Raw genomic sequence first — 12,592 nt, forward strand, 5'->3', positions numbered from 1 at the left:
CATAGGCGTGGCAAGACTGAGCAGACGATGGGTTTCTAGGGGAACAGGGCTGAAGTGGATAGTCGTCTGCATGGCAGACTTGGTCCTCTTCGGGTTACTTACATAGACAAAGATGGTGATCTGGTGGTGTTGGACTTTTACTTGCTTTGACAAACCTGGGAAAGACACCAGTAAATACGTATGGTAGCATTACGAACAACGAATCTTTTCAGCTAAGAAAATGCTTGACTTCGGACTCATGTTGTATTTCCAAACTGATTCTACTGTAGAGCCAGGAAACAAAAATGAATGCTGCTCCGGTATCTGCTTTGGTGTTTGTTAGTTTTTGAGTAGCACGGTTGCAGACGAAAAATCGTAACTCGAATTCTGGTGAGGTATATCGTCGTCATGTCTTGACTACCATCTAATATTCTATCTAGATGGCTGTCCCAACAGCTGCTTCGCCCCCCGCAATTTTTGTCTTTCGATTCGCCTGCTCAAGTAAAGCAAAAGAAACGATACTTTGTTCCTTTCCCCTAACGCCAGACAAGATGCAATTAAGATGAACCACCACGTTACGTACAAGAGAGGACTACCAACGCCGAATCCGTTCCGTTTCCATTTCCCTTTCGTTCGTTTCGCCCCCCGTCCTTTTCCGGGCCCTTGGCTCGCGCGCGAAGGAGCTGGCGGCGGGGGGAAAGAGAGAGAGAAAATGGGAAGTAACCGGGTAAGATAGATGAGAAAACCAGGAGATATGCTAGCGGCTTATCTATTGCTGCTGCATGGCTCTCTGCCTCTCGCGCTCGACCTCGTAGCTGAAGTCGAAGAATCCCTTGTCGAAATGGTGGACGCGCACGTAGCCGTCCTCACCACCACTGGCGTAGCTCTTGCCCGTGGGGTCGGCGGCGACTGTGTTGAGGGGACCGAAGTGGCCACGGACACGGCCGATCTCGTCCTCGAAGATCTTGTGGTAGAAGCGGGCCTCGAATTTACCCTGGCGCGCGGCCGTGGTGGTGACATCCATGGCGGCCTGGCCACCACCCAGAATCACAAAGTCCTTCTTCGGGGTCATGGTGGCACTGTTCAGCGGCGTGTCGGAGGGGTAGGTCTTGAGCACCTCCAGGTCGCGGGCGGCGACCAGCTTGGACGACTTGTCTTTGGAGGCGGTGATGAAGTAGGTGCGGTCCTGCGACCACTGAAGATCGGTAAGCTGCATGTTGAGGTCGTGGATAGGAAGGTTTTCCAATTGCTCGCCGGTCTAGTACGGTTTCTCGTGTCAGTAATGGTGCCCATGATTATCATTTCGGTCAAAAAGACGGGAAGCGTGCGTACCTTGGCGTCGTATTGGCTGACACTGCCGTCCTCATGGCCAGCAATGATGTACTTGTTCATGTAGCTCCAGCCGGCGACGGTGGCCTTGCTCTCGTCGCAGACGATGGTAAGCTCCTTCTCGTCGCTCTGCTCGCCGTCGATGTCGGGGTTGATGTTGAGAACGACAATGGAGCCGAGGTGACCCATGCGCTTCTCGGTGACGCCCAGCAGCTGGGTGCCCTCCTCGTTGAACTCGACGCGCTTGACGGCGGTGGGGAACTCCCAGGTCTTGAGCAGGCGGCCGGTCTTCACCTCCCAGAGGCGGATGGTGTTGTCGGCGCTGCCACTGGCGATCATGGTCGAGTCCGGGTTGACGTCGACGGTCCAGATGGCACCCTGGTGGCCCTTGTAGGTGCCCAGGCGCTCGCCATTGTGACTGAACCAGGCGCAGACATGCTGATCCTTGGCGACGGAGAAGAGAAGGTCGCCGTCGCGGTTGAACTTGATTTGCGTCAACGCACGTTCCTAGTTTTCGCAACAATGTTAGCGCAGCTGCACGACGGGGACGACTTGGTGAGAAGCCAAAATTGGCGAGGGATTCGCGACGTACGTGACCTGAGAGCAATATAGGTCTCATGTTGGCGGTTTTTATCTGGAGGGATTCGTGATCTCCTTGGTGGCAGTTGTCGTGGGGTAGACAGCGAGTTTTCTAGACAAGCAGCAACTTGACTTCCAGTGTTGTGCGGGGCAAAAGTTGCCAGCCGAGAATCAACCGGGTTTTTATTTTTGCTTGGGGGGAGGAAACGCAGGTGCAAAAAAAGAGCAACTGGTTATCGAGGCGGGAAGTGGGCTGGCTACTTTGTTTCGTTACCCAGGCACACCTGCAACGGAGATAGGCCTACGCCTACCTCGATGCCCTTGGCTTCCTCTCCAGGCACACACCACTACTAATCTGAGTCACCCGAGAGATAGCATCAAGGAGGATTCATCCGTCGACTCATACTGGACCTGGCTGTTGCAGCAGATAGATAGACATCCTGGGACACCAATTTCAATCAGTCCTTTCTAGACCACCCAGTCTTGCTCACACTACGAGGTATGAGGTACCTTCATACTCAATTCTCAGATCCATAAGCTCTTGTCGACCAGCGTGTCTATGCGGATAAGCAGGTAGGTTACGTTACTAACCAATCCTACCTGCCAGCAACTGCCTGAGGACTCACCAGCAGTATGCGGACATGGTTGGTTTCGTTTCATACAAGTGCCAGCCAAAGCATAGTGCCGTGGCTAGGAGCCAGAATGCCGATGAACGTCCGGCAAAGTGGCCTCTGGATCAATCTATGTGCTAATAATGCATACCTAGATGGCTGTTTTGGTATACTCCTGACAGCGATTCAGCCAGAAGTCTAGATTCTATACTCAAATCGTCCTTGTTCTCTCCTTTCCATCCTTTCTTTCCTTCTTTCCCTTCCACTGTGTGGCATGTACGTGTTGTGTAGTCTCCCCCTTTTTGGATACGCTACCCAGATGCAAGCAAGCGTATGCAAGCACCAATAGTAATTCTGAATTGAATTTGAACCACCGTTACCGCCGCCACCCGTCAACCTGCCCTCGACTCACTCTGCCATGACGCTATCGGTTAGCATTCGCCATGGCCCGTCTCCAGGCGCAGCCGCCGTGACGACATTCACACGTATGCTGAGGCACGCACACGCACACACACACACACGGCTGGGCGCTCGCGTTTGCAGCTGCGGCCCTCGACAAAGTTTTTCTACGGCGCGGGTTCCGACTCCGACTCACGGCGCCTGTGCCCATATCACTGGCGCTGATAGCGGCAGAAGCAGTAGTGGCCCTCCTAACCCTCCTAACCCTCCTAACTCCGGACCCCACGAATCCCAGCACCACCTGCTGCAGCTTCCTCTTTCGGCAACGCGACCATCTTATGACTCTCGTGCTCTTTTTTCCATTTCGTCCGCTTCCAATTGTGTGACATCAACATCCTCATTCACTTCTTCCTCTTCTCCCCCGTTCTGCAGTGCAACAACATTGCTATCCCGGGCCCAGACCCAGACCCTACCTTTGAGCTCCCCTGCACCCCGCCGACTTTTCTCCTCGGCGTCGAGCTACCCCACCATGACGGCCATGAAGCTGGATGGTACTGCCATCGCGAAGAAGATTCGCGAGCGACTGGCCGGCGAGATTGCCGAGAAGCAGAAGTCCAATCCCAGGTTCAAGCCATGTCTCAAGATCATTCAAGGTTTGTTCCAATGCCTCCCCCTCTGGATGCGACTGCACGCATAGCGGCTGACAATAATTACCCTCAGTTGGTGACCGATCGGACTCCAGTACGTAATGTGATCCCGTTCGACCGTAACATGGCTTACGATCCATCCGGGGATGCATGCTGACAGACCATAGCCACATACGTTCGCATGAAACTTAAGGCAGCCCAGGAGGTTAGTCTTTTCCCCCGGATCTTCTTGACACCACCTGATGTTGACTCTGGCTTGTCTCTAGGCAAACATTGAGTGCGAGCTTCTGCACTTCCCTGAATCCATCACCGAGTCCGAGCTTCTCTCCAAGCTTCACGTCCTGAACAACGACGGCGACGTTCACGGTATCCTGGTTCAGCTTCCCGTGCCCAAGCACATCGACGAATACCGCATCACGGCGGCCGTCGCAGACGAGAAGGATGTCGACGGTTTCGGTGTCACCAACATCGGCGAGCTTGCCAAGAAGGGCGGTCACCCTTACTTCATCCCTTGCACGCCCAAAGGTGTCATGGTGTTGCTTGAAGAAGCCGGTGTCGACATTGCGGGCAAGCATGCTGTCGTCTTGGGCCGCAGCGACATTGTCGGCAGCCCGGTGAGCTATCTGCTGAAAAACGCTGATGCTACAGTCACCGTGTGCCACTCCAAGACTAAGAATATCGAAGAGCACGTCAAGCTGGCAGATATCGTTGTTGCTGCCATTGGCAAACCCCACTTCGTGAAGGGAGAGTGGCTCAAGCCTGGAGCTGTCGTTATCGACGTTGGAACCAACTTCATCCCTGATTCCACCAAGAAATCGGGCCAGAGGCTTGTGGGTGATGTTGACTACGAGGCTGCGGTAGAAGTCGCCTCCGCCATAACCCCTGTTCCGGGAGGTGTAGGGCCCATGACGGTTGCTATGCTTCTGCAAAACGTTGTGGACTCCACGGCCATGTCTTTCGACAAACTCAAGCAGAGATGTATTAACCCGCTGTCCTTGAACCCCCAAACACCGGTGCCTTCCGACATCGACATTTCCAAGGCTCAGACTCCCAAGGAAATCACTATGGTTGCGCAAGAGGTCGGAATTGCTCCTCATGAGCTGGAGCCTTATGGCTCATACAAGGCCAAGGTCGATCTCAGCTTGTTAAAACGACTCTCCCACCGTCGCAACGGTCGGTATGTTGTGGTCACTGGCATTACGCCTACTCCCCTGGGCGAGGGCAAGTCTACTACCACTATGGGACTTGCGCAGGCTCTTGGTGCCCATTTGGGTCGTTTGACGTTCGCGAACGTCAGACAGCCTAGCCAAGGACCGACTTTTGGTATCAAGGGTGGCGCTGCGGGTGGTGGCTATAGTCAGGTCATACCCATGGATGAATTCAACTTGCATCTGACGGGCGACATCCACGCTATTACCGCAGCCAACAACCTCCTCGCCGCTGCCATCGACACACGGATATTTCACGAGAATACCCAGAAAGATGGCCCATTGTTCAAGAGATTGACGCCCGGTGGCCAGTTTTCTACAGTCATGCTCCGCCGCTTGAAGAAGATGGGTATCGATAAAACAAACCCTGCCGATCTGACTGATGACGAGGTCCGCCGGTTTGCACGACTGGACATCGACCCTGAGACTATTACATGGAAGCGTGTATTGGACGTCAATGACCGCCACCTCCGCGGCGTCACAATTGGGACTGCGCCCACAGAGAAGGGCCAGACCCGTGAGACTGGCTTTGATATCTCGGTTGCCAGCGAGTGTATGGCTATTCTTGCCATGAGCACCGATTTGGCCGACATGCGCGAGCGTCTCGGCCGTATGGTTGTGGCATCTTCACGAGCTGGTGACCCGGTTACTTGTGATGATATTGGTGTTGGTGGAGCGTTAACTGCTTTGATGAAGGATGCTATCAAGCCAAATCTCATGCAGACTCTGGAGGGGACGCCCGTTTTCGTCCATGCCGGACCATTTGCCAACATTTCTATCGGCAACAGCTCCATTATTGCTGACAAATTGGCACTCAAGCTTACCGGCACCGAACCTAACGAAGATCACAACAGCAAGGCTGGTTTCACAGTCACTGAGGCGGGTTTCGACTTCACCATGGGCGGTGAGCGATTCTTCAACATCAAGTGTCGAGCGTCGGGCCTTGTGCCCGATACCGTCGTGATTGTGGCAACTGTTCGAGCCCTGAAGGCTCACGGCAGTGGACCCCCTATCACACCAGGGGCGCCCCTTGATGCCGTCTACAAGCAGGAGAATGTTGAGCTCCTGCGCGCGGGCATCGTCAACCTAGCCAAACACATCCAGAATGCTAAGCAGTATGGTGTTCCAGTGGTGGTAGCCATCAATAAGTTCTCCACAGATACCGATGCTGAGATTGCCGTCATCCGCGAGGAGGCGATTAAGGCTGGAGCCGAGGACGCGATCCTTGCGGACCACTGGGCTCAAGGTGGTGCGGGTGCCGTTGAGCTTGCCAAGGGTGTCATCGCCGCATGCGAGAAGCCAAAGAACTTCAACTTCCTCTATGACCTCAAGGGCACTGTGCAAAATCGCATGGAGACTATTTGCCAGAAGATGTACGGTGCGCGTTCTGTCACATTTGAGGAGACGGCGCAGAAGAAGGTGGACACGTACACCCGGCAAGGTTTCGGGAACCTGCCCATCTGCGTGGCCAAGACGCAGTACTCGCTCAGCCACAACCCGGACCTGAAGGGCGCCCCTACCGGTTTCGAAGTGCCCATTAAGGATGTGCGCATGGCGGCAGGCGCTGGTTACCTGTATGCGCTGGCTGCGGATATTCAGACGATTCCCGGCTTGCCGACCGCGCCCGGATACCTAAAGGTGGATGTCGACACCGAGACTGGCGAGGTTTCGGGCTTGTTCTAGATGAGAATTTTGGAGAATTCGGTTTAGAGAGACAGGGCTAGACATCAGAGACAAAAGAGGAAGAGAAACAGGATAGGGCGTCCCAAATAGTAGCTTCAACAAGGGAATGAATGAATGCATAAGGGCAAGGGGGCGCAACCGGACTTTTAGAATATGATACCTTCAACGGCTAGTAGATAATTGATGCATTATTACAATCCTACCAAATCGAAAGAAGTGTGATGCTGTTCTTCGTTTTCGCCTCTGGTTTGCAGTACAGGTAGAAATGGGAATGTCACGTTTAGCCGGGATGGGACGAAGTGAAGTTTGAGAGTCCAATTTGTTTTAGTGCTTGGTGTAAAATGCTCGCTTGGTGTCTTTGTAATGCTCCTCACATATGAAGAGAATCATCTTGGTGGTGCACCTATGTAAGTACCTACCTAAGGTAATGGCAACCACTAGACGCTGTGGTCGCCATCATATACTTACAAACGCTTCGCCACATCCTTTCTCTTCCTCCTCCTCATCGTATTCACTCTCCCACCTCTCTCGCTCTCTCTTCTTATCTGTTTCTTACACGTCCTTGTTCTTCGGGGTATATCTACAAAACGCTATCCTTTCTCTGCTTTCCCCTCCTGCGCTCTCCCGCTTTCCCGCGGCAAGAGCGGCACGTGCTACTTCGTATTTAGGATGAGGGGCTCGTTGGACCCAAAGTAGCGGGTAATGAATGTATGCAACGTTCTCACGACGGAGTCGGATGGCTCTGTACCGGATGTGGCTGCTCCACAGAAGGCTTAGGAGCATCACTCGGGGCCGGTGGTGATACTGATTTTGACGCTATGGGTTGTGGTGGTGTCGAGGCCTTGGGCGCCGGTGCCGGTGCCTGATGTACCGGAACTTGCGGTGGCGTTGGAGATTTTGGCACGGGCGAGACTGTCGCTTGTGCTGTTTCTGTTGCCGGGGCCTGTGGTGTCGGGGTCCGCTGTACTGGTGCCGGTGCCGGCGCCGCAGCTTGTGGTGCTGGAGCTTGCGGTACGGTTACTTGTGGTGTCGGAGCCTGTGGTGCCAGGGTCTGTTGTGCCGGGGCCTGTGATGCCAGGCCTTGCGGTACCGATGCCGGTGCCGGAGCTTGAGGTGCCGTGACTTGAGATGCTGGAACCTGCGGTGCCGGGGCCTGTGGCGCCGAAGCTTGATTCGTTGGAGCTTGCGCAACTGGAGACGGACGTTGTGATGCAACATTGGCTTGAGAGCTTGGCTGGGTAGTATCCGGTGGCGACGTCGCAAGTCTCTTATGCTCCCGCTGTTGCTCAGCGACTCCATGGCCAGGCCCGTCAGTACTGTCTAGCGCCCGTTTTGTGCCGGTAATCGCCTCTATGGCGCCGGCACTAGGGGTCGTGGTCGGTGCTGGAGCGGGACTGGACGGCTTTCCGGCGCTGAAGCCCGGCAACGGGTGGCCCATGTTGACAGGGGTGTTTGTGGTACCACTAGGAGTATGCGCCGGCGGGGGCCTGGCAGCAGCTTGGACACCCATCGCAGGGGAGCTTACGGCAGAGGTTTGTGTCGTTGTCGGTACACCCGCACCCGCAGTTGTGGCTGTTGTAGTCTTAGGCGAAACACTATGGCTCGGAATAACAGGTCCGGAGGCCATCGAGGCTGGTACTGGGGTAGACAGAGTGGAATCTTTCCGAGCCATAGAGGGGCGTGCTACTGAAGCCGCCCCAGGCCGTGCAATGCCTACCTTCGAAGGCCGAGCGATCGAGAAACCCGGGCGACTGGTCTGCGGCGTGGCTGGCTTAGGCGCTGACACAGAGCTGACAACAGGCGAGGGGCTTGTATGGGATGCTGTCAGATGATGAGGGCTAGCATTGCGATTGGTGGCGCTTTGGGCTGTAGAAGTCGCAGCTGTGACAGCAGGAGGTAGGGGGCCGGGGACGCAGACTGGATTTTTGGGACCGACAATTCTTGAGTAGACCGCGTGGGTTGTGTACTGGGAGACGCAGCAGAGGCTTGAAGGCCGTGGTTCTTGCGAACTTCGGCTATGATCTTGTGGACATTCTCCACTATCAGTCGATCGGCATCCTCCCAACCTGGCATGACTTCTTGGTGAGGCAACCCTTGAGCCCGTTTGATCGCAGTATCAACGATGGCTTCGGCATGCTCTGTCCTCTTTCTGAAGGCAGCAAGAATGGGCGTACGGAACACCTGGATTCTAGCCTGAATAGTTGTATCAAGTGAAGAGGAAGGAGATGGTGCTGGGGCTTTGGCTACAGCTGGGGCGGCTGCGGGCGTAACCGACGGTTGTCTTCCTGGAGCCACGGCTGCCGTAGGCGTGGTAGCTGTAGCAGGCGCAGCATTTCGTGCTTGGTTTTGAGCATCCCGGATCTTACCCTGCACAGCGTTAACGAGGGTGTTCTCGACTCCATCGAACCCAGGCAATGTCGGCGCTGTTGGGATCCCAAGAGCACGATTGATCGACGTATCAATGATTTGTTCGGCCTTCGCTGCGTCTGTACTCTTGCTAATAGTAGTCAAAATCTGTTTCTTCCAGTCTGCAATGACTTTTTGAACTTCAGCCGACAGCGGAACCCCTGAGCTTGCCCCGTTCGCCCCAAGGGAGGTGGAATTCTGGCTGGCTTGGGTCGTGTACGTCGCGTTGACAGGTGCAGCAGAGATCTGGGATACCTGCGGACTGTAGTGAGGATGTTCCGATTTGGGCACCTGGTTCGCTGGCGGAGCTGGTCTTGCGTAAGGAGAGCCATAGGCCCCTTGCTGCTGGGGACCCGGCTGTCTTGCCATGGCCAGATTTGGCCCAGCAGTTGTAGCAACCGGGGCGTGGTTATGCGACTGCGCAGGGTACGACGGATGCGCTGCGGAAGTGCCTTGGTTCACAGGGTTTTGAGTATTGTGCGCAACAGAAGTATGGTAGCCGTTTTGATGCTGATTGCCACCCGTATAACTTTGCCCAGGGAGACCGTGAGCATAGTGCATTCCACCCTGCTGCATGTAATTGGAACCCTGGTAGTAATGTTGTTGGTGTGCCATCTGATGTGGTTGCATTGAAGGCGGGCCAAGTGAGCGTTCGGGGGTTGTGGCCTTTCGTTTCTTGCCGGCGTCAAGCTCAACTCCAGGCACCCGGGACCACAAACCTGTTTGGTCGTCTTTCTTGAAAGCGTCGTTTCCTAACAAGTTGTGCCGAACAGAGCTCTCCCAGCCCTTGGTCTCTGCGTGAAAATAGAACCAGGGGTACTTCGCGGTGATTCTCTTGTATATCTGCTTCAGATGCAGGCCCTCAAGCGGCCCAGCAGTAAGAGCCTCATCAATGAGGACGCCGTAGTTCTTGCTGGGCTTTTGTAGCTGCTCGTCGGTGAAGTCTTCTCGATTCAGTTCCAGCGGTGGTGACTTAGGCCGCACCTTCTTGTCCTTCTTCTCCTTGGCGCGCTTCTCGGCATCAGATCCTTCTTCTCCGTCTTCCTTCTTTCGCTTGGTGTATTTTCGCTTCTCCGGCCTGTCCCCGTTTTCCGGGAGAGGGTTCTTCCTAGGACGCCCCACGGGTCGTTTGATCTTTTCACCCAGTGGCTCTTGCGGCTGGATCTTCTTGGCATCTTCAAGCATTTGTTTCTTGAGTAGCCGTCGCTCTCTTTTGGACATAATACCATCCTTTGGTGGCCGCCCGGGGCCTCGCCGCTTCGGAGGGATGGGCATTCCAGCGTACTCCGGGGGTATACCATTATCGAACCTCGGGTCAAGATCCATGTCATAGCCCGCATCAAGTGATGTGTCGCCTACATCAAGCTCCGTATGATCAAGTTCGGTATGGTCGTGCTCGAATGGAGGATCAATCATGTCAAGATCGGCTGCAAGAGCTGTTTGCAACCTTCTCTCGATACTTTCCTCCTCGTGATCTTCGAAGGCGGACTCGGCAGATTGCATGACTACATCACCATCATGACCTGGCTGGATAACATGTTGCTCTGGCTGAGCGGGTTCAAAAGGCGGTTCAGAGGGTTGTTCAAGAGCCATGGTGACGTCCTCGGCTTCATTGGCCTCCTTTTCGGCTTCCACAATACCCTTGGCGTCCTGGATATTCCCGGCATTCTCGGAGTCGTCCCCGTCCTCAGCTTCGCCGTCGTCAGATCCAGCTGGAGGAGTTGATATGTCTCCCAAATCGGAGAGTTCGTCGCTGGTGTCATGAAATTTCTCGTGATCTGAATGCTCAAAATCGAAACTCATCTCTTTCCCTCCAACAGAATATCGTTTGCTCGACGCCTCCTCCTCATGCAAGTCCTCGGCACCTGTTTTGCCCCGCTCAACGCCGTTGATTACGAAATGAAACGCAACATCCTTGATCTGGAAGCGATCACCGCTGCGAATAGTGACAGGTCCATGCTCTGATCCGTAGAAAGATTCATCGCAGAAAAAACCGTTCCTATGCAAGGCTTCAGCTTCGAAAACCCCCTTCTTTTCGTTGAACTGAATTTTAAGGTGATTTCTTGAAATTGCCTTGGTTTTCAAAGCGATATCGGGGCCCGGCGAATGGATGCCAACAAATGGTACGTGGGACGGCGAAGGCTGGACAGTGCCCAAATCGACGGCCGCGACGCCTTCGGTATGCGACACATATTGGCGGTTGGATTTTACTGCCTCCTCCTGGTTGTTGGTGTCGCCTTGCTGCGCTGAGGCCGCTGAGCTTGGTCTACGTCGCCGGGGGCGTGGTTTTACGCTGTCCTCGCCGTCCGACTCGGGGCCCAGCATACCACCCTCTTCACTGACATACGATTTACTAAATTTCCCTCTATCCTTGCCAAGGGGCGTCGGCGGCGGCAAACCCAGTTTTTCGTTTTCAGCAACCTGACGTTGATATTTTTCTTCGCGATATGCCACCCTGCGTGCCTCTTCGAGAGCTCTTTGATCGCGGCCAATGATGACGGCATAAGTGGTCATCTGGAAGACGCTGTCGGCGAATTCGATCCTTGCGAAGGACTCCAGCTTCTGGCTGACACTAGCGCTTGCAGAGGCAACTTCTGCACTCCCCGTGACTGCATCGCTTTCCTGGGTGAAGGACGCTTGGAGTGAAATCTCCGAAGGGGCAATGGCTGTGGGGTAATCGCCAGAGAGCTGAGTGTTATTACCTTGAGGCATGGAAAGCATGAACGCGTTCGGGTCAGCGCTGGTGATGGAAGCGTGCCGCGACATTATGCGCGCGTTGGAGGCAGACCGAGCATTGTAGGCAATGTCGTCGTCGGTCATTGCGACTGCGGCACGCTCCCGGTCCTGGCCAGAAGGCAAGCCGGTGGTCTGGAGCTTTTTCCAAGCCCATGGCAAGGTTTGCATTCATTGAATTCAAGTCGGGCATGGAATTCAGAGGCGCTGATGCAGATGAAGCCATGGCTGGTTGGGCGGATTCGGAGAGGTTGGGCAAGTCGTGTTCAGCGGCATTGTCTCCGTTCATGCTGTGAACAGCGGTTACGGCTGGTGTCGATAGCGGACTGACCGTCGGGGGCGACGGCAAATCGTAATTCTGCGGGAGAGGGTTGTATTGGTGGGATTGAGAGGTCTGGTTGGGTGGCTCGTAGAAAGGGTCGTCGTCGTGGTTGAGGCCCGTCATGTCCATCACGTCTAGAAGGGGAAAAGGCCTAGGTGGGGAGTCGGCTTCTGTTGTGGTGGTGGTGGTGGTGGTAGTGGTGGTGGTAGGAGGCACGTTGCGATCGGCCGGCGCATTGGCCTTGAACGAAGTCATCGCTGCTGTATTGATGCGGCAGCTCGTCCGTCCTTTCCCGGGGATTGGAGTTTGGATCTCGAACACCTTCACTCCCGATCGCGGTTGCGCTTGCAGAAGAGGAAATCCAAATGATTGGGGGTGACAATTAAATGTCGGTCGCGAAGCCGCAAAAAATCCGTCCCAGGTACGCTGATGATTGCCTCGCCCAAAATAAAATGGGGTCAAATCGACGCACGGGCCATATCAGAATCCGCTTTTCCACCTCGCCCGCTTTGAAGCAGTCACAGTCACAGGCACTTCCTCGACGGTGATTGGCTAGGCTGGGTAGTACGTCCGCCTAATGTCTGATGCCGGTCCATCTGGCGCAATGTCTGTCAGTCAAGCGCCGGAGAGAAATATCAGAGAGTAAGACGGCGGGTTTTTTTTGGTCCAGCTTCGCTTCTGATGCACGAGTGCTGT

The 12,592-nt window shown here is 54.8% G+C and overlaps 4 protein-coding genes across 4 annotated transcripts; 2 read left to right on the forward strand and 2 right to left on the reverse strand.

Annotated features, from left to right (window-relative positions):
- Positions 1-748: 748 nt before the first annotated feature.
- PG998_000498 (eukaryotic translation initiation factor 3 subunit 2 protein) lies at positions 749-1,952 on the reverse strand (the record flags this gene model as incomplete). The annotated part of the gene is made up of 3 exons (XM_066867316.1): positions 1,901-1,952; positions 1,312-1,815; positions 749-1,237 (listed from the first exon to the last, which is right to left on the reverse strand). Exons 1-3 carry the CDS (start codon positions 1,925-1,927, stop codon positions 749-751), a joined length of 1,020 nt encoding a protein of 339 aa, XP_066735731.1. The 5' UTR covers positions 1,928-1,952.
- A 1,474-nt stretch (positions 1,953-3,426) lies between these two features.
- PG998_000499 (c-1-tetrahydrofolate synthase protein) lies at positions 3,427-6,435 on the forward strand (the record flags this gene model as incomplete). The annotated part of the gene is made up of 4 exons (XM_066867317.1): positions 3,427-3,550; positions 3,618-3,638; positions 3,712-3,749; positions 3,811-6,435. The coding sequence occupies 4 exons, from the start codon at positions 3,427-3,429 to the stop codon at positions 6,433-6,435; spliced, it is 2,808 nt and encodes a 935-aa protein (XP_066735732.1).
- A 1,352-nt stretch (positions 6,436-7,787) lies between these two features.
- PG998_000500 (uncharacterized protein) lies at positions 7,788-8,267 on the forward strand (the record flags this gene model as incomplete). The annotated part of the gene is made up of 1 exon (XM_066867318.1): positions 7,788-8,267. One exon carries the CDS (start codon positions 7,788-7,790, stop codon positions 8,265-8,267), a length of 480 nt encoding a protein of 159 aa, XP_066735733.1.
- On the reverse strand, positions 8,260-12,151 carry PG998_000501 (uncharacterized protein; the record flags this gene model as incomplete). The annotated part of the gene is made up of 2 exons (XM_066867319.1): positions 8,260-11,709; positions 11,906-12,151. The coding sequence occupies 2 exons, from the start codon at positions 12,149-12,151 to the stop codon at positions 8,260-8,262; spliced, it is 3,696 nt and encodes a 1,231-aa protein (XP_066735734.1).
- Positions 12,152-12,592: the final 441 nt, after the last annotated feature.

Source organism: Apiospora kogelbergensis (genome assembly GCF_038363985.1).
Source record: "Apiospora kogelbergensis strain CBS 113332 chromosome Unknown utg000001l_segment0_segment0, whole genome shotgun sequence".
NCBI classification, from domain to species: domain Eukaryota; kingdom Fungi; phylum Ascomycota; class Sordariomycetes; order Amphisphaeriales; family Apiosporaceae; genus Apiospora; species Apiospora kogelbergensis.